The sequence below is a fragment of the Vombatus ursinus genome, unplaced genomic scaffold, assembly GCF_900497805.2.
Source record: "Vombatus ursinus unplaced genomic scaffold, bare-nosed wombat genome assembly UNPS02014813.1, whole genome shotgun sequence".
NCBI lineage: Eukaryota > Metazoa > Chordata > Mammalia > Diprotodontia > Vombatidae > Vombatus > Vombatus ursinus.
Genome location: NW_020954591.1, coordinates 35,691,071 through 35,711,420, shown reverse-complemented (window position 1 = coordinate 35,711,420; position 20,350 = coordinate 35,691,071). Strand labels below are relative to the sequence as shown.

General features: G+C 42.4%; 1 protein-coding gene across 4 annotated transcripts in view; it reads left to right on the top strand.

Annotated features, from left to right (window-relative positions):
- Window positions 1-3,344: 3,344 nt before the first annotated feature.
- Window positions 3,345-20,350, top strand: part of LOC114054443 (glucose-6-phosphate exchanger SLC37A2-like) — a 42,928-nt gene continuing 25,922 nt past the window's right edge. For 3 of the 4 annotated variants that reach the window (XM_027877616.1, XM_027877617.1, XM_027877619.1), the window contains exon 1: window positions 3,345-3,529. In XM_027877616.1, the coding sequence (XP_027733417.1) occupies window positions 3,471-3,529 (59 nt within the window). In that variant the 5' untranslated portion in view covers window positions 3,345-3,470. The remainder of the gene's footprint in view (window positions 3,530-20,350) is intronic. The other variant, XM_027877618.1, reaches the window with a different exon arrangement.

The window sequence follows — 20,350 nt, the reverse complement described above, 5'->3', positions numbered from 1 at the left end:
ACAGAGCTAAGTCCAGGGTTGCATAGCTAGTAAGGGTCTGAGGCTAGATTTGAACTCAGGTTCTCCTGACTGCAGGGCTAGCATTCTATCCACTGTGCCACCTATTCCTTCTCTTGACCTAGGTTTAGAACTCATTTGAATCAAACCCAGTTTTAGATGCTCTATCACCTAGTCCATTCAGCTGTCAAAAGCACTGGGTGGGTGGAATTTAGTGGCAAGAAAGAGATGAGATCATTTAATGCCGATAGCATCTGAATGAACACACTTTTACATCATGACTTCAAGGATCTGTAATTTCACACATGTGGGTACTCATACAAATGCAGACAACAGCCCCCTCCATGCCTTAATGAGTTGTTATAGCAAAAAACCAAACCAAACCAAAACAAAAAAAAAAAAAACTTCAAAAAACAAAACCCTGCATTGCCTGGTGACCAACCAGAGCTAGAAAGACTCTATAAGGAAAACCTCAGATTTAATGTAGCTGGTCAAGAAGAGTTTCTTTTCACTCAGAAGCTATTGATGACTTCTTCAAACTTAGGCTGGAACTTGGATGACAGATTTACTGACACATGGGCCATTGTCAGGCCTGTATTTTTACCAGGATGTGTGGTATCTGGCATTGCCTTTGAGAACCTAGTGTCACTTCAGTGTCATGGCCAGACACAAGACTAAAGTGCCTATTACGTATAATGTACCTCGCTAAGCACTGGAAATACCAAGGTGAAATAAAACATAGTTCCTGCCCTCCAGGAACTGACTTGCTTAAGAATTCTGAATAATAAACCCAACCCATGGCTCTTTTTAGGGTCCTTATTCCTATCTATATCATCATCTTAGATCCATTAGTGATGGCCACTGGATTATTGTATTGCAGCCACTAAGGAGTTGAGGACTGGTCTTGTGATTTCAGTGGAATGGGGAACCGTCTGGAAAGAAAACTCTCTCTACTTAACTAGGTCAGCAACTTCTTCGAAATTTACAGCCTTAGTGAGTTGCCCAGTTGACTGAGAGATTAAGTGATTTGTCCAAGATCACACAGCCAGCATGTCAGAGATGGGCCTTGAACTCATGTCATTCTGGTTCTGAGGCTGCTAGGTGGTGCAGTGAATAGAGTGCTGGGTGTAGAGTCAGGAAGACCTGAGTTCAAATGTGACCACAGACCCTTATTAGTTGTGTGATTCTGGGCAAGTTACTTAGCTTCAGTCTTACTGAGTTTCCTCAACCTAAAATGGGGATCATAAGTACCTACCTCCTAGGGGTGTTATGAGGATCAAATGATATACTATTAATAAAGTGCTTAACACTGTGCCTGACATATAGAGGGCACTTGATAAATGTTCTCCCTCCCCTTCTCAATCCACTGTAAGTGAAACTTCTACTGTACTGAGGACAAAAATTGAAACGTGTGTACCCACTTGGCTCATCAGTTAAAGAAATTAGTCAAAAGGTCTAAAATAGTTAAAGACTGAAAGGCTTATATAATTTCTGTTTTTATTTGTATGTGCTGATAATCTGGGTCTTTATGTGTTTGGGGCAGATATACTGTTGTTCCCTTCTTTAGTAAAACAAAAAGGCAGAAGGGGGAAGCCCAACTCCCCCACTTTACAGATAAAACAAGCCCAGGGAGGTTAGAGGGTTCCTTAGCATAAGAAGAAGGGTGAATAGAAACTTTTTTCTAGTTTAAAATATTCAGAATTTCTCCTGAATTCACTTTATGTCTGGGTGGTTCCTCTGAACTTTATTTCTATACTCTACTGTTGAAGCTGTGTTATTTTTCCATAATCCTCCTTTCCCAAGAGCCAAGTTCTCCAACAGCTTTAGCCTCCAACCTCCCTGAACCACTTGTATTCCATCTTCAGCCTTCCTTTGATTTTATTGGCACTATGCTGTTTCATGCAATATAGTGGCCATCACCCTATTACATGGTGTATTTTTTCCTGCTTCTCTCTCATGTCTTCCTTACTCCTCTTCCCCGTTTACTTTCCTCTAGGCCTTTTTGCTGTATTAGGTACTACTGACCCAAAGTTAAGTAATCTTCTCTCTCCCAAAAGAGAACCCTTTTTAAGCTTCTTTTTCTCCCTTTCTGCCCCAACCCTCCCTATTTTGCAGTTGATTGTTCCCTTTTCCCCCTGTCCCAGTCCTGTCCACTCTGTCCTTTCCTACTTATCCCACTGTGCCTGCACTGCCTCCTTTGTTTTTGCCTCTATGCCCATGCTCCTAGCTGTCTGGTGTTTACCCACTGGGTTTTATGACTCTTAACATTCTTTTTCTGCTTGGCCCTGTGGGACTAGTGCCAGCCAAACCCATCATTCAGGGTCTTTAAGCCTGATGGGCGGAGTTCTCGCAATTGGGTTTATTTCTTTTAGCTCATTGTACTTTCTTCCAGCATTCCAGGGTAGGGGGTAGGAAGAGGGGGAACAGAGAGGAAAGTAGCAAATTGTTTCTCTCCTCTTCATCCCATAGTTGTTAGACAGTTTCCATTTGTGTGTGTGTGTGTGTGTGTGTGTGTGTGTGTGTTCTACCATTATTTCTGTTGTGTGGGGACTCAGCCTCTGGCCTAAATGCTTCACACTTCCTCTTCACAGTTGAGAATCCATTTTACAGATGTGTTTCTCCCTAGGAACCCACAGGTTCCTCTTTTGTCTCTTCTGGTGTCCCTGAACCTATTCAGAGTGTTATAGAGTGAAGAAGAATGATTCTTCTACCAGTCATGAGGAGGCACATTCAGTAACTTTCTTGGGCATCAGTTTCCTCCTCTGTAAAATGAAGGGGGGTATTAGATGGTATCTGTGGTTCCTTCAGCTCTAGTTATATGATTTGACTAGAGTAAAGCTGGGCATTCTGATCTCACTTTAATCATGGCATAACTCAGCTTTTCCAAACCCAGGTTTCTGTACTATAGTTTCCTTGTCCCACCCAGGCAACATCCTGTGCCTTGCCTTTCTGGGTAAGGTTTGGAAAGGGATAAGGACGATGGATGTGGATGCACAGAAAGCACTTTATGGGAAAGGTAATGCTGGTGGGCTTACTTCAGTAGGCTCCCCAGTAGCCAGGCCAGAGAGTGTAGGGGCTCTGGGGTGGAATGGGAGAGGTCAGGGTAAGTTAGGGTTGAACTCGGGCAGATAGAGGTCCTTAGGCCCCAGAGCCAGGGAGGCGAAAATAAAGGCCGAATTAACCCGAGTTAAGAAAGGAGGTGGGGATGCGGGTCAGGGTTATAGGAGTAGAGAGGACTGAGGCTGAGGCGGGGCAGTTGGGCCTTGACCCAGCCCCTGGGAGAACAGTCATGGGGCGGGACAAAGTAAGGGGGCAGGGTCAGCTAGCTTTTGACTTGGGGGTCGGGGGCGGGCCGAGCCGGCGGTGCATTTAAATCCAGCTCAGCAGCTAGTGTTCGGTAAACTTTCCCAGCTTTCCCGCACCTACTTTTTCTTCCACTTTAGGGTAGTAGCCGGTCCCCTTGTCTGAGCACCATGCGGAGCTCCCTAGCTCCCGGCATCTGGCTTCTCCGCGCCTTCTCCAGAGACAGCTGGTGAGTAAGGGTTTTGGGGAGGAGATGGGGGCCGGTCCGCGGGACCTGACAACTTTGAGTCTGCAAACGTCGGGCCTCTCCTGCCTCTTCCCAGGCGTGACTTCCCCTGGCTCGAGAATCTCTGGAGATCTAGCCTTTCGTGGTCCTCTGATAGATATCGAGGCCGGCTGTCCCAATAAGACAGCGCGGGTCCGCGGCCAGAGTCCCAGCCTTGGAATTGCTGGGATGGGACGTGCGTATAGTATCCATTCTGGGAGCAGTTAGTGAAAACCCTCGGGGTGAGGGTGATGGTAATCTAAGCACCCTTCTGCTTGAAGATTTCCAAAAACCTAGGCTACTATTTTTGACTCACACCCTACTGGCAGGGAAACTCAGGCTGTAGTGGAAGTGCTTGAGATGGCTCGCTGGAGTTCTGCTTGGCCAGTTCTTTGATGTCTCTCTTGGCCTCTGATTGCATAAAACTGTCCAATGGGGGGGGGGGGTAAGGCGTAGGTTGAGGGTCGGTGCAAATACGATGTGAGTTGTCTCGCCTCAGCGCCTAGTGTCTATTGATTTGAAAGCAGGAACGTAACAACAGAGCGCAGATTTATCACCCGGTTACGTAGCTCCTGCTTCTCTGCTTGGCCCTCACCAACTAATTGCCAGTATTTGGGTAATTCAACTTTTTTGAATCCTCTAGCCACGGGGGATGGAGAATGGGAAGGACAAACCTCTTTCCCGAAAAAATCTATCGTCCACTTTCTCGAGCACCAGAAATTGGCGAAGCAACAACAGCTCATTTAGTTCATATAGTGCTTTAAGGTTTACAGTGTGCTTTCTTCAAAACAACTTTATAAGGTAAATGGTATTTTTTACAGATTTTTTACAGGTGACGAAAGTGTTCAGAAAATGACTTGTTCAAGGTCACACAGGTAGCAAAGATCTGAATTTTGGTTCAGGACTCCTGACTCCAAAGTTCAGCACCTTTCTTTGTTGTTAAGTCGTTTTTAGTGGTGTCTGACTCTTCCTGGCCTCATTTGGGATTTTCTTTCTTTCTTTTTTATTAATTTATTTTTAGTTTTCAACAATCACTTTCTTATGCTTTTGAGTTTTAAATTTTTCTCCCCCTCCTCAAGATGGCATGCAATCTGATATAGGCTCTACTCTACATATATATTCCTATTGAACATATTTTCCCATTAGTCATGTTGTAAGGAAGAAATTAGAAACAATAGGAGGAACCACAAAAACGAGAAAACAAAACAAAACGGAAGGAAAAAAAAAGAGTAAATAGTATCCTTCCATCTGCATTCCAACTCCATATTCTTTCTCTGGATGTAGATAGCATTTTCCCTCATGAGACCTACCTGGAGATTCTTGCTTTGCTGAGTAGGCTAAGTCTATCAAAGTTAGTCATGGCACAAAGTGGCTGTTACTTCTCACTTCACTCAGCATCAGTCAGTCCATACAAGTCTTTCCAAGCTTTTTTGAAGTCTGCTTGCTCATCATTTCTTATAGCACAATAGTATTCCATTACATTCATATACCAAAACTTGTTCAGCCATTCTCCAATTGATGGGCATCCCTTCAATTTCCAGTTCTTTGCCACCACAGAAAGAGCTGCTATAAATATTTTTATACATGTGGGTCCTTTTCCTATTTTTATGATCTCTTTGGGATACAGCCCTAGAAGTGCTATTGCTGGGTGAAAGGGTATGCACATTTTTATAGCCCTTTGGGCATAGTTCATTTGGGATTTTCTTGGCAAAGGTACTGGAGTGGTTTGCCATTTCTTTCTCCAGCTTATTTTATAGATGAGGAAACTGAGGCAAACAGGGTTAAATGACATGTCCAGGGTCATACAGCTATTAAGTCTCTGAGGCCAGAATTGAATTCAGGAAGATGAGTCTTCCTGACTCCAGGCTGGAAACTCTATCCATTACCCCACCTAGCTGTTCAGCACCTTTATACTACCCCACATTTGCCTCTCAGGGAAGTAGTATGGCAAAATGTTCAACTAGACTTTCCTGCCAGCACATAGGCACACACTACTATTTTTCAAAGACCCCTAGTCTTCCAGTATTTCTCAACCAGACCAGCTGAGTACATCTTCACCTCAGGAAGTTCCTCAGGGTTAGCCAGTGTTCAGATGGTCAAAGTCAGTTGGCTAAATATCAGGGAAGGATTTAGACTCACTAGGAGTCAAAGAGATAGACAGAACTAGGGACTAGGGGCTGGTAAGGTAGGGAGCCACCTCTAGGGTACACTATGGATAAATGCAAGTGCTTTATTTGCCTTATAAAGCTCCTAGGTATTTATTTTCTGATGTTAAGTTCCATCTGTTACTAGGAAAGGTCAAAGCCTCCAGTAGGTAGTAACACAAAAGGATTCAGTTTTCAAGGTTTGCTAGGGTGCACAAATATTTTGTTTCAAAACTGGAAACAGTCCATAAGTATAGCTAGACAGGTAAAATAAATTTTGGATCCTGCTTTGGAGAAGGTTTACAAGTTAGAAAGAAGCAGATATAATTTTAGAATTAAATGTTACTTGAATTAAGGCCTAACTTTGATCACACACACACACACACACACACACACACACACACACAAACACACACACCCCTAGCCCTAGCCCCTTTGGAAACAGCAATCCATAGGGTTTGGGAACTTGGGTGTGGTGACTGAGAGCCTGGAATTGCTATCTAAATCTTTCTCTTTGGCCTGATCCCTGGGGTCTTTTGGACGTTAAAACCTACAACTTCAAAAACACTATAGAGGAAGTTGGATTTTGTTTGTTGTTTGGTTAATTTTTTTCATCTCCCTGGACCAGGATGGCCCAAAGGTACTCTGGCAGCATAATCTGCAGATCAGGAAAAGTCACCTACCCACAGTTTCTGTGTGATCATTGGGAGTGAATTGCAGGTTATTCCACCTTCTTCCATCCCTGGAAGGAGCCTGGGGACAATCTCTGATAGGGGAACCTGGCCTTTGCTGGGCTTTGTGTAAACACAAATCTAGGTCAGCTTGATTATTGGCAAATCAGGTTATAACTCTCTGATCGACTCTGAAATCCAGTGCAGGGAGGCAGGACCTCCAAACCAACAGCAAAGTTATCTTAAACTGAGTGAGTGCCCTGCTGGCCCTAAGTCAGCTTAGCCTGTTTTTTCTTCCTTGACTTAGGTATAATGCTGAAGAAGGCAGTTGATAGGACAGTCAATCCACTAGATTCGCTGATGGACATGTCCAGACCTTTGAAGGAACAGATAATCTGCAGTGGAGAAGATTTAGGGTAGAAGAAGAAAAGGAAAGACTTTCTCATAGGACTCTTAAAGGTTGTTTTGTAGGATCTCTTTCTGGAGAGCTTTAGGTATCACAAAGATTTTCACATGGTTAGGCTGGGTCTGAGGAGTAACAGAATAGAGTCACAAATATTTAATGCTACCAGTGACTATGGACAGGACAGAACTGAGGCTATGAGAGATGCAGGAGATAAACACAGTCCCTGTCATCCACACACACCCCAAAAGATAAAAATATGAGGTAGTTCTGCATCATGCCAATTAAGTGGTATCATAAAAACCCAAGTTTGCATAAAGCTTTACAGTGATGGGAATGTTGTACACACCTTGTCCTAGCTGAAATGTCATAACACTTTTGTGATAATGCAATATAGTTATTACTCTCAATTTAAGGAAACTGAGATTTAGCTACTTTAGCTACAAAGTCATTGCCACCAAATCCAGAACTCTTTTCTTATGATGCCCTCTCATAGTAAAGGTTATGGTGTATGGGTTGTAAGGCTGAAAGAAGAAATGAAGCCTGAAATGAGGCAAGAGGTTAGCCCTCTGTGAGACCTTATTGCTAAGCTTGCTTCTTTTCTTTGCACATAGTAAGGGAGTAATAAAAGCTTTTTTTTAAATGAATTTTTATGGATATCTTTTTTTTACTCCTAGTAGCCTTCCCTCTGCTAAACTCCCAAAGTGCTATCCCATATGACGGATAATATTTTAAAGAAAAAAAATGGGGAATCAGCAAAACTGACTGATACATTAAAAAAATCTGAAAATATGTGCAATGTACTAGAAGACCTCCCAGTTCTGCAAAGGAACTGGTGGAGCCTTATTATATCTTTTTGGAGTCAGGCTTGTTCTTTGTAATTTTGTGACATTCACTTTTAGTTCTTTTGTGTTCTTTCCATTTACATTTTTGCAGCTATTGTATATATTGTTTTCTTGGTTCTGCTTACTTCACTTTGTATAAGACCATGTAAATCTTTTCCTACTCATGTTTGTTGTTTCTTGGGGGGGTGGTAGTGCAGTGGAGAGTAGGGAATAACTATATAACTCCCACTGAGGGCCAGGCACTGTACTCACAACCCTGTGAGGTTGGTACTATTATTATCATGCAATTTTACTGCTGAGTAAACTGAGGCCATGAGAAGTTAAAGGACTATTCCAGGGTTATACATGTCTGAGGCAAGATTCAAATTTAGTTCTTCCTGACTCCAAGTCCAAAACTATCCATTGTGCCACCTGGCTGCCTTTAGCTGAGTATGCTTCCAAATAACTCCTGGAGGACTTAGGGGCCAGGAAAACAGGTAACCTTGGCACCACTTTACAAATATTATCTCATTTGATCCTCACAACAACCCTACCCTGTGAGATAGGTGCTGTTCTCATCCCCGTGTTACAGCTGAGGAAACTGAGACTGATTAAGGTTAAGCAACTTGCCCAGGATCACACTAGTAAGGGTTTGAAGTTGCATTTGGACTCGGGTCTTTCTGATTCCAGACCCAGTGCTCTATCCACTGTGCCACCTAGCTTCATCCAGCGGCATGGAATAATATTCCACTACATCATGTGACATGATTTGTTTAGCCATTCCCCCATCAATGGTAATCTACTTTGTTTCCAGTTCTTTCCTACCACGAAAATGCTGCTATAAATATTTTGACCTGTATAGGGACTTTATTCTTATCAGTGACTTCTCTGGGGTATAAGGTAGTGGTAGAATCTCTGGGCCAAAGGGTATGGACCTTTTAGTCCCTTTATTTGCATAATTCCAAATTGCTTTTCTAAATGGTTGTATTGATTCACAGCTCCATCAGTCCAGGTACTTGTGTGCCTATCTTCCCACAACACCTCCAACATTGACTATTCCTGTCCTTTGTCATCTTTGCTTTCTGGGTGTGAAGTAAAGCCCCAGGGTGGTTTTGATGTGTATTTCTCTTATTGTTAGTGATTTGGAGCATTCTTTCCTATGGTTGTTAATAGTTTGCAATTCTTTTGAGAACTGTTTGTTCATATCTTAGACCACTAATATATTGGGGAAAAGTGTTCAGGCTTAGTTATAATCTGTTGTCTATATATCTTGGATATCCAGGCCTTATTTGAGAAATGTGATATGAAGGCTTTTTTTTTATATGCTTCCCTTATCTTAGGTGCTTTAAGTTTTGTGTAGAAGCTTTTCAGTTCATATAATCAGTTATCTATTTTATCTTTGCCGATTTGTTATTTATCTTTGCCTTTATCCTTTGTTTGGTTAAAAATGCTTGTCCTACCCATAGCTATTTGATCTGCTTCTCTTCTAAATTTTTTTATGGTATAATTTTTTTCCAGGATGTTTGCTGTTCTTTATTTTTTTTAAACATTCTTTTGGGACTTCAATTCTTTAAAAATTTTTATTAATTTATTTATTTTTAGTTTTCAACATTCACTTCCACAAGATTTTGAGTTCCAAATTTTCTCCCTCTCTCATCCCTCCCCCCACCCCAGCACGGTGTGCATTCTGAATATATGGCATAATTTTTGAAGTTAAGCTCACATATCCATTTATAATTTATTTTAGAATATATTTTAAGTTATTGGTCTAAGCCTAATTTTTCCCAAATTGCTTTCTACTTTTTTCAATAGTTTTTATCAAATAGGGAGTTCTTTCCTAAGTTTGTTTGTTGGTTGGTTTATTAAACACAGGGTTATAGAATTCCATTGCTTCTCATTCTCCTTCGTCTAGACTGTTCCTTTATCCACTTTTTATATTTAAGCCAATACCAAATGTTTTTCCATGCTTGTTGCTTTATAATATAGTTTGAAGTCTGGAAGTGCTAGGCTCCCTTTATTCTTCCCCCTTTTCATTATTTCCCTTGATAATAAATTCTTCATTCTTTTTTACTGCTCCCTGGTAAATGGCTCTGTCAGGGGCATGGGCAGGGTTGCATTGAGAAGAGAAGGAAAACTCTTGATTTTGGAAGAGGGCTGAAGAGCTAAAGGGAATGTTTGGGGTTGCAAGTGGGAAAGGTAAAGAAAGGCCTGAGCCTAGCCATTCAGTGGAATAAATTTTCTACGGCAGGAAGAAGATACAGAAACATGGGGGTAAATGGAAATTTGAAGTCTCCAAGAAAAATGTACAGCATCATTTTTTCTCTTCCCTCCACTTCTACATACAAACACCAGCAGCGTTGCCAGGAGTACCTGTTTTCTTGGCCCCTATGTCCTCTAGGAGTTATTTGGGGGCATACCCAGCTAGAGGCAGCTAGGTGGCACAGTGGATAGTTTTGGACTTGGAGTCAGGAAGAACTGAGTTTGAATCTTGCCTCAGATATGTGTAACCCCGGCCTAGTCCCTTAACTTCTTACAGCCTCAGTTTACTCAGCAGTAAAAAAGGCATAATAATAGCATCTACCTCACTGAGTTGTGGTGAGATAGCATATGTAAAGCTCTTTGCAAACTTAGCTATTTAAATACTGGCTATTTATCTCATCTTCATTTTATTCATTTGTTCTTTCAACAAGTATTCATGGCATCTCTAATATGTGCTTAAAACTAGAGGGGGCGGGGACCCAGGAGGAAATGTTAAAGAAATGCATATGTCCATAGTTCCTGCCTTCTAAGTTGCCTTCTAGTTGGGGAAGTGACATTTACATTTAAATAACTTCTATACAAAGGAGAAGGTAGTAAGTAGCACCAGGATGTATATACTATGCTTTAGGGGAATTCAGAGGCCATAAAAGACCTCTTCTCTTTGCTGACTTTTGAGTTGGGCAATTGAGGATTAATAGAATTTTAGCAGATGGAAATATGGTGTGAGAAATTGGGGGGGAGTAGGATGGAAGCCAGAAGGAAGTAACCATGCTAACCTAGGGAGTGGCATTCCCCAAGCCCCTGAGGTTTCAAATGCCAGGTATGCTTAGGAAAAAGCTGGAAGTCGACTTTCAGTGTAGGTTTGTAGGGTTAGTTTATGGGAGTGTTAGAAGTAAAGCTGGAAAGAAAGATTGGTTGGAATCTGTTTGTGGAATGTCCTCCTCTCTGCAGGAGTAATTAAAACCAGTTAATGTCAGAATTAATATTCAAATGCTTCTTTCCAAGAAGGAATACTATTATACTTTCCCTGGAGATGTGGAGATCATCTGTTTATAAATGATGCTCACTTGGGGCAGGTGAACAGTTTCTGATCATCTGATCATCCATGTTTTTGGTCTCCATGTTAGGTGGCATCTAGTCTCAGCTATGAGAGCCCTAGTACCCAGATAGGGTGATTGGTGGCACCTGAGTCATTATCTGGGAGGAATAGAAGACCTTGACGTTCATTAACACTGAGCTGACTGACTGCCCACCTGCCACACCACTATCTTGGGGCGAGCTGGTTGGAATGCCCCTAAAGATCTGTGTGATTGATATTTGTGTGTCTTTTTGGCCTATGCCTCACCCAGCGTACCTCTTTGGGGGATAGGATATAAAGGTTTAGATAGGAGATGATTGGGGAGGTAGAGAGAGAAAGAATTCCACTGAGTTCAGCAGTAAAGAGAAGTGGGAAGAAGGTAAGATAGACATAGCTAGAGGCTGGAAATGCCCATTTTAACTCTGTTCTTCAGAGGAGGTCAAGGCTGGGCAGTTGATGTTAATGAATCTTGTTTTCTGAAAGCCAGAATACTGAATCTCATTTCATCTTAGAGGACCCTCCTCTCTGATTTCTGTGGTCATTTTGAAGATCAGATAGGATCATAGGTTCAGAACTGGAAGGGACCCTAGATGTCATATGGTCCAACTCTCTCATTTTACAGATGAGAAAACTGAGGCCCAAAGAGGTTAAGTGACTTGCCTGAGGTCACAGAGGCAGTAAATAGTAGAGTTGGAATTGAAGCCTTGTTCCTTTGACTCCAAGTCTTATGTTCTTTCCAGGACACAGCATTGCCTAATTGATAAGGCCTTGCTAGTGCTACTAAAAAAAAAAAAAAGATTTCCTTAGCCTAGGTTATTTCCACAATCATGAGGTGCTCTGAAGAGGAAGGAGAGGGACTTTTTTGGGCCGGATTTCCACATGGAAAGATGGAAAGGGTGATGGAGTTGTGGCTTATGGATATGACAGTGTCCCCAACACCCCAACTCTCGTGATTGGAGGAGGTCATTTCCATCAGCTGCCTCTTGTACTTCCTCTCCTCTCCTCCCCCACCCCAGCTTCCTGTTTTCTATGCCACTCAGCATAGAGATTCATATACACACATGTCTGGGGCTTCACAACTAGTTGTGGAAGCAGGGGGTGGGGACTGGCCATGTGGTGGACCCTGTCCAGTCAAACCTTGTTCTCCTGCCCTTATGAAAAGCTATGTTGGCCCTACAGGAAAAGGGGTCTTTATTTGGTTGTGAAAGTTGATGATTCTGTCTTTGGTAATGAAAATGGAGAGGGGATTGAGCAGAACCCCAACTGTGGCCAGTGGTATTGCTGAAGAGAGATCTGGAGCTCCAGGGCTAGAGAGATTGGGTTGGGCCTTGGGGGGGGTCAGAGAAGGCACTGAGAACTGTTGTTATCTTCCTTTGACATCTGCCTTTTTGCCTCATCCTGGAACATAGTAGGTTCTTAATAAATGATGATGAATAAATGTATGAATAAATGAATGAATTCATAAGTCTTCTTCAGGACAGATAATTTTTTTTTTTTTTTTTAGGCAGTTCGGGTTAAGTGACTTGCCCAGGGTCACATAGTTTGTAAGTGTCATGTGTTTGGTCTGAGGCCGGATTTGAACTCGGGTCCTCCTGACTTCAGGGCCGGTGCTCTATCCACTGTGCCACCCAGCTGCCCCCAGATAATGTTTTTAATCAAATTCAACAAACACTAAAACATTTACTATGTGAAAGGTGTCATGTTAAGAAGTGGGAGTAAAAGACAAAAATGAAACAGTCCTTGTGAGCTTTTCTTTCTCCTAGGATGATGATGGTGATGAAAACAATAAAAGTGACAATAATAATAACTATACATTTCTATTGTGCTTTGGGGGCAGGTAGGTGGCACAGTAGATTAAATGCTGAGACTGGAGTCAGGAAGATTCGTCTTTGTGAGTTAAAACTTGGCTTCAGACACTATCTGTGTGACCCTGGCCAAGTCACTTAACCCTGTTTGCCTCAGTTTTCTCATCTGTAAAATGAACTGGATAAGGAAATGGCAAACCACTCCAGTATCTTTGCCAAGAAAACCCCAAATGGGATCAACTAAGAGTTGGACACGACTGAACAATAACAAATTGTGCTTTGAGGTTAACAAAATATTTTCTTTACAGCAATCCTGTGAGGTACGTAGTGAAGATCCATTTTCCAGATGAGGCCAATGAGGCTGAGACTGAGACTTGCTTGTGGCCAAACTTATTTAGTATAACCAGAAACTAGGATTTAGTGCTTTTCGTTTTCAAACTACCTTGTATTCATTTTGTATGTATTCTGTATATATTTATACATGTTGTATCACCCATTATAATGCCCTCTTTGAAGGCTGAAATGGTTTCATTTCTCTCATTGCATCCCTAGCTTGTAACACAATGTCTAGTACACAGTTGGTGCTTAATAAATGCTTGTTGATTTTTTTTTGATCTCAACCTTTTGAGTTGAGAGCTTTTCTATTACACCGTAGTAGGAGGGTTTGAGTACAGTGTATGGGGTGGGATGGGAGAGAATGCTCACACAGGGTGGAGCTTAGAGCATGGATTTCCATAGAATTCTGAAAAGGATCATAAGAGGTCATCTTATCATATCCTACCTCCATTATCCCAGAGAGGTGAAGGTTTATCTTATTTTAAAACCCTTCAGAGGGAACACTAAATCTGTGAATCTCTCAGATGAGAGTCCAACTGGTTAGCCTTTTAGGCCCCTTCTGGCCCTGGATTGATCATCTAAAGATTCAGTGACTTAATCTCTTGTCACCTGCTCCGATGCCTGCCAACGCTCACTGTCTAGAAGTTATCCTAGTTGTCTGAACTGAACCCTCAGACTGAAGCTTCAGCCAAAGTTCTTTCATTCTGTCCCGGATGGAAATGGGGCGTAGTTGGTCGTTTCTTTATGACAGTCCTTACGTAGGCACAGGCAGTTCATGATTCAGATTCTCTCCAGCTCAACCTTTCCTTCTTAAGACAAAGTAATCATTCCTAGTTCTTCAAATTTTTCTTCATGGGTGGTGCAGGAAGTTAGGAAGACCTGAATTTGAATGCTGCCTCAGATACTTACTAGTTGTGTGCTCCTGGGCAAGTCACTTAACCTCTGCCTACTTCAGTTTGCTCATCTGTAAAGTGGGACTAATACTAATTAAAGCTCTATATAAATTCTAGCTATCGTTGTTACTGTTACTGTTTTCCTTGCTTTCCACTGAACCTACCTAAAAGAATCTTGAAATTGCTTTTGTTTCATTTGTAGCCTTCTTGGGAAAGACAGTCAGTGTTCAGGGCTAGGCCTGTGGCCTTCTCTCTCTCCTGGTTCTGTATGCCATGGGAATGGATAGTTCACAAGAGTTCTGGATGGGGGAAGTGAAAGGATGACTGAGCATACTCAGGGCTGATTGTCTGAAAGGTCTTGTACATTTTACCAGGGCTGCCTTTCCAGTCCTGCTGTGGTCTGGCCTTACTTTAGAAGAATCATTTTGAGAATTTAGGATTTTGAACTAGAAGACACCATAGACATAATCTAGTCCAGGGGTGGGGAACCTGTGGCCTCGAGGCTACATGTGGCCTTCTAGGTCCTCAAGTGTGGCCCTGGGGATTTGTTCTATGGAGTTTGGATTCGGTCAAAGGGCTGCATTTGAGGACCAAGAGGGCCACAGGTTCCCCACTTCTGATCTAGTCCAACTCTTTCATTTTATAGATGAGGAAACTGAGGTCCGGAGAGGTAGAAGAACTTGCCCAAGGTTATGTACCTCCTAAGTCACAAAGCCTGGATGTAGATTCTCAATTCAGTCTTTTTCCACATTATTGTACTGGTGAGCTAAAGGTTGGGCCACTGGTTCTGCTTGTCTTCCAGGGTTTGCTCCAGTCTATGCTTTAATTTTTACTACCCCCCTAGAACCTCCCTTTGGGAAGCTATTCTGGTTGACCCTGGGGCTTAGTAGGCAAAGCTTTATCAGAGCTCAGCCTTGCATCTCTTTCCTTCTAGTTTTTAGAATTGGGGACTATTGGAACAGGTACACCCAGGGACAGATCATAGAGTTAATCTCTTCTCTAGCACTTGCCCAGGTGTTCTGCAGCCATATTTACCCCTGCCTGGCACATGGCTACTCAACCTCCTGCTAGGAACTATAGGAATGGGTTTCATCAGTGGCAGCTGTTTGCAGTCTCTTCACTCTCCAGTGCAGTGGGCATCCCAGACTGCTATGCTGTCTGGGGGCACTACAGTAAGCACGTCCCTGGAGGAAGGGAGAAAGGTTTGAGGTACTGGCCCAGCTGACCACGTGACAGAAGGTGGTTAAGGAATCTAGCAGGGAGAGCCAGCTTAACTTGCCCAGGCCCTGGAACAATTAAGTCTGTTCTTCTCTCCCACTTCCCACCCTCTGTAATCTCCTGGGATCAAGGTCTCTTCTCTTTGTTGTTCCTTTGAGATAGATTGTTCCTCTTGTCCCAACTCCAGAAGCATTTCTAGTGCAAAGTCTTAAGTAGAATGATAAAATGATTCCATTTCTAGAACTTGGAAGTTGGACTGTCAGCTTATAATTTGTAAACAGCCAAGTTGCCCCTATATCTGACTGGGTTATTCAGTAACCCTTCATTCCAGGGTTACTAGGGGTGTGGAGGAAGGAGATAAAGTGATACCTCCTGCTTACAAAGCACTTACGGTCATGGGGTATGGCTTGGCCTAGTAATGTCTTGGCACTTGTGTGGCTTTTCCCCTAAGCCCTGGTCCTCTTCTAGGGAAGAACCCATTGGGCCCTAGACAAACTTGCCACTATTCTTGGCAGTCCTGTGGGAGCCTTCTAGCCCATAGTTGTCTGCATTCTGGGTTCTTCTTTTCCTTGACAATCTTTGGGGAGCCTGTTTTCTCTGAGTCAAAATAGAAGTGAAACCTGTGGGTGCTTCACTTTGTTAGAGGGAGTGAGCCAGCTGTACTTCCTGTGAGTTAAAAAAGCCAATCTAACAGCCACTGGTCATTTTCTGACCCAGCTTTCATTCCTTACCTCCAGCCTGACTAACCACGATCACCCTTTATCTTCAGTGTCTTGACCTCTCTCCCTTCCAATGGCCCGGCTTTTAGAGGCAGAATGCTGGATTGGGAAGCGAATTGAACTCATGGTCAGGAGATCTGGATTCTTAGCTTGGCTTTGCAGTTAATTTGCTGTGTGAGCCTAATTCAAGTCTCTGCAATACTCTCTGGGATTGAGGGAATTGAACTCCTTATTTCCATGGTTCCTTCTAGCTTTAAAATTTCTAAATTCCTAGGAGAGACCAATCATGAGGCCAGACAGGAAGTCTTAAGGAAAAGAAAGGGAATTTAGGAGACCCAGTTACAAAGCATGTGTAATTATGAGGTCTTAGGTAACATTGCAAGTTGTCTTGGATGTCACGTTCTGTAGTGGGGGTGGTAGATGGTAGGATTGTAGGGTCATAGACTTGGTGTTAGAAAGGGGCTTAGAGATTATGCCCAGAAAGGTAAAGTGATTTGCCTGAGATCTAGGGGCGTGCTAGTAAATGCTTAACAACTGCCTTTCTTGGGGGAAAAATGTACACATAGCCTGCATTATTAATACATTGCTTTCTAAAGTTTAGAAAATCAACCGAAAATCAACCAAAAAAAATTCCCTGATTTGTAGCCTTTGCTGTTTCCAAGGTATAACTGGTCACACTGAAAATTTAATAATCAGCTCCATTTTGAACTGGCACCTGTACCCCCATGCTAAGGTCACATAGTAAGTGGCAGAGGCAAGATTTTAACCCAAATACCCTAAGATGCCAGTATGCTCTTCTAATCCTGTCCCTGGGTTGCTCTTAGGGGAGGGTCTAACTCTTAAGTGTTCTGTAACACTTGGTTTTGACCATATCTAATAGTTGCAGTAAGACCTACCAGCTATAAAACTCACAATCAAAGTTTATAGTTGTTCCTATTGCTCCTGGTGGGGTTGAAAGGGTGATGAATCAATCAGTCAGCACTGATTATAGACTTGTTTGTCAAAAGTATTCATCTTGGCCCTTTGTCCCCAGGAGAAGAGGGGTAGTGATGTTCATGGTACTGGGAATGGGAACTCTTTAGGAACCTGTCCCCATTATATAGTTGGATAGAAGTTTGCCTGGCCTCCTATGAGAGGTTGATGTAGAAGAGAATGCCAAGGCTCCTTAAGCAGTACTGAATGAAAGAGTCAGTCTTTCTGTCCTGAAGTCATGCCATGTGGAACAAGGACACCAGCATTCACTGGGATATCTGTGCTAGAGCCTTAGGTCACTCTCTTTAGGGCTAGGGGAGAACTGAAGGATGTCATGGGATTGGAAATATAGGTGGGAGAGATGGTCCACAATCCATACTGAGGAGTAAAAAATCCTGGCGGTGGTTGGGTTTGCAGCAGGAGAAGGTGGGGGAGGGACTAGTAACTAGTCTTTTCTACAGTGTAGGAACAAGCAGAAATCATATGAGGGCTGAACCTAGTAGTATTGTGTTTTGCATCTATCTAGTATACTTATGTACTATTGCATAATACAGTTGTTCTTCTTTGTGTTTTTTGTCTGTACTTGGACTATGAGCTCTATGAGGGTCTTATCCATATTTGTGTCTTCCCTGGCACATGGTTGTACACATTTGTGTACGCATGTGTATACATGTGCTTAATAAATGTTTACTAACAGATGATAATAGACACTAAGACTCCCAGTGTAGCTTATATTATAGTAGTAACAGTTAGTTAGTTGTCCTTCATTCTCGAGGGGGACCAAAACGACATCACTATGTTAGAGACAAGTTATAGTGTGTCCGACTGTGGCTGATCAGACCAATATGAGCTTGGAATGCTCTACTGCTGGCTGGGCACAAATAGTCCACGTGAACATTTGGAGTAGATTCTCTAAATTTGCGCATCTCAGGTTTCTTTTGAGCTACTTCAGTTCTGCTTTGCTCATAGAGCATAGCCCTTTCTCTGATGAGGGCATGCCATTCTGGGCAGTGCTGTGCCAGTGTCTTCCATGTCACACAGTCAATTCCAAAGGTCTTAAGAGAGAACTTGAGCATATCCTCGTATCACTTCTTCTGACCACCACGTGAGTGCTTGCCCTATGTGAGTTCTCCATAAAATAGTCTTTTAGGCAAGTGTACACTTGGGCATTTGAACATCATGGCCAGCTCAAAGTAGTTGCACTCTTTGCAGTACATCTAGGGATGTACACATTGATAATGAGGTTGATGCATGCATTGCCAGAGCTAGCTCAGTGTTGGGAGGCTCCAAAGGAAAGTGTGGTAGAGAAGAGGTATTAGACTGACTACTAAACTGAAGATCTACAGAGCCATTGTGCTGACCTTGTTAAACCTAGACAGTGTACTAGCGCCATGCCAGGAAAGAGAATCGCTTCGATTTGAATTGTCTTAGGGAGATTCTGAAGATCACCTGTCAGGATAAGATACCAGTAATAGCCCAGGAATAGGGATATATAAAAGTGGGCAAAGGCTGTAGAAGGGTCCAGGTGAGTCCAGGCTCAGTTCAGGGTCAACAGGGACAAACCTAAGGGAAATGAGTACAATTTGTCCTCTCTGAAGGACTCCTAGGTAAAGAGAAGATTAGGTGCTGTTATTTAACTTTCTTTATATCCCCAGTGCTTAGCACAGTGTCTGGCATATTTTAGGCACTTAATAAATGTTTATTGACTGAATGATTATGCATTTGTATACTATTTTAATGCTTTTTCCTTTTGAGACTAGGTCTCTTTATCTCAACCAGGCTGGAAGGTACAGTAGCCCCTCATAGCCCAATTCCACTGCTAATTGTCATGGAAGCTTTGACTTGCTCCATTTCCAACTTGGGCTGGTTTGCCTCTCTTTAAGCAGCTTAATGGTTCCTCCCCTACTTCTACTCTTGGAAGGTCACCGTTTGGAGGTTAGACTTAGTACAGACACCCAGTTGGCTTCAGCCTATTGCAACTCAGAATTCTAGAATTCAAGTGATCCACCAGCTTTCATCTCATCCAGAGCAGGGATCATAAGCATGTATACCATATTCAGCTGTTTTAACTTTTAAAAATACTTTTACATACAGTATAATCTCTTATTTAATTCTTACACTATCAACTTTTAACACTGAGAAGTAAGGCTTATCTAAGCTCTTACATCTAGTTAGCAGAGAGCAAGTCTCACTCTCTCTCTTTTTCCCCCCAGCTTTTTGGTGAGGCAATTGGGGTTAAGTGACTACCCCAGGGTCACACAGCTAGTAAGTGTCAAGTGTCTGAGACTGGATTTGAACTCAGGTCCTCCTGACTCTAAGGCCTGAGCTTTATCCACCACACCACCTAGCTGCCCCGCAAGTTTCTCTTTAAGGTCTTTTGACCCCTTCCCCCCACCATGTACTTTTATCACTGGACTGAATTTTCCCTTTGCATGTGTGTTCCTTCAAGGAGTCCAGCCAGGTATCCTATTCAGATTCCCTTTGGGTGACCAGCTTGGACTTTGGAGGAAGGTCAACAGGAGGCAGTTTGAGGCCTTCCCTTGGACTTCTGGAATGGGAGCACTATTGCCATTCTAGTAACTGATCAGGTGCCATTTGGTAGGTGTCCAGAACATTTTGTCATCAGTTCAATCCAGCAAATATTTATAAGTGCCTGCCTACTGTTATGCAAGATACTTCATTTGTCTCTTTGCCTTTTAATTGGCTGTCCCCCATGCCTCGAATTCTCTCCCTCCTCATCTCTGACTTTTGGCTTCCTTCAAGTTTGAGCTAAAATCCCACCTTTTGAAGGAAGTCTTTCCCAGTCCTTAATGTTATTAAGGACTTTCCCTCTGTTGTTATTTCCATTTAATCCTGTATGTATCTTGTTTGTATATAGTTGTTTGCATCTTCTCCCCTCCCCATTAAGAGTGTTAGCTCCTTGAGGACAAGAACTGTTTTGCTTATTCTTTGTAGCCATAGAATTTAGAGCACTGCTTGGTACACAGTAGGCACTTAATAAATGTTTGTTGTTTGCCTCTCATTTCTCTTTTCTTCTTACATAAACCCAATATCTTTCTTCACCTCTGTGTCAAAATAACATCTGTATTAAAAAGCCTTCCTAACAAACAAGTACAGTCAAGTAAAAGAAATTTACATATTGACGTGTCTTAATATGCATTCCCCATTCTGTACCTCTAGTCTATCACATCTCTGCAAAGAAGTGAGAAGCATGCTTCATCTTCAACCTTCTGGAGTTGTGATTGGTCATTGCATAGATCAGAATCCTTACATTTTACAAGGTAGTTTTCTTTTACATTATTGTAGTCATATAAATCATTCTGGTTGTACTCATTTCACAATTCCTCAAATCATGGAAGTCTTCCCGTGGTTCTCTGAGTTTCCCATTCATTATTTTCAATGACATAGTACTGTTTCATTACATTCATATAACATAATTTGTTCAACTATTCTCCCAATTGAT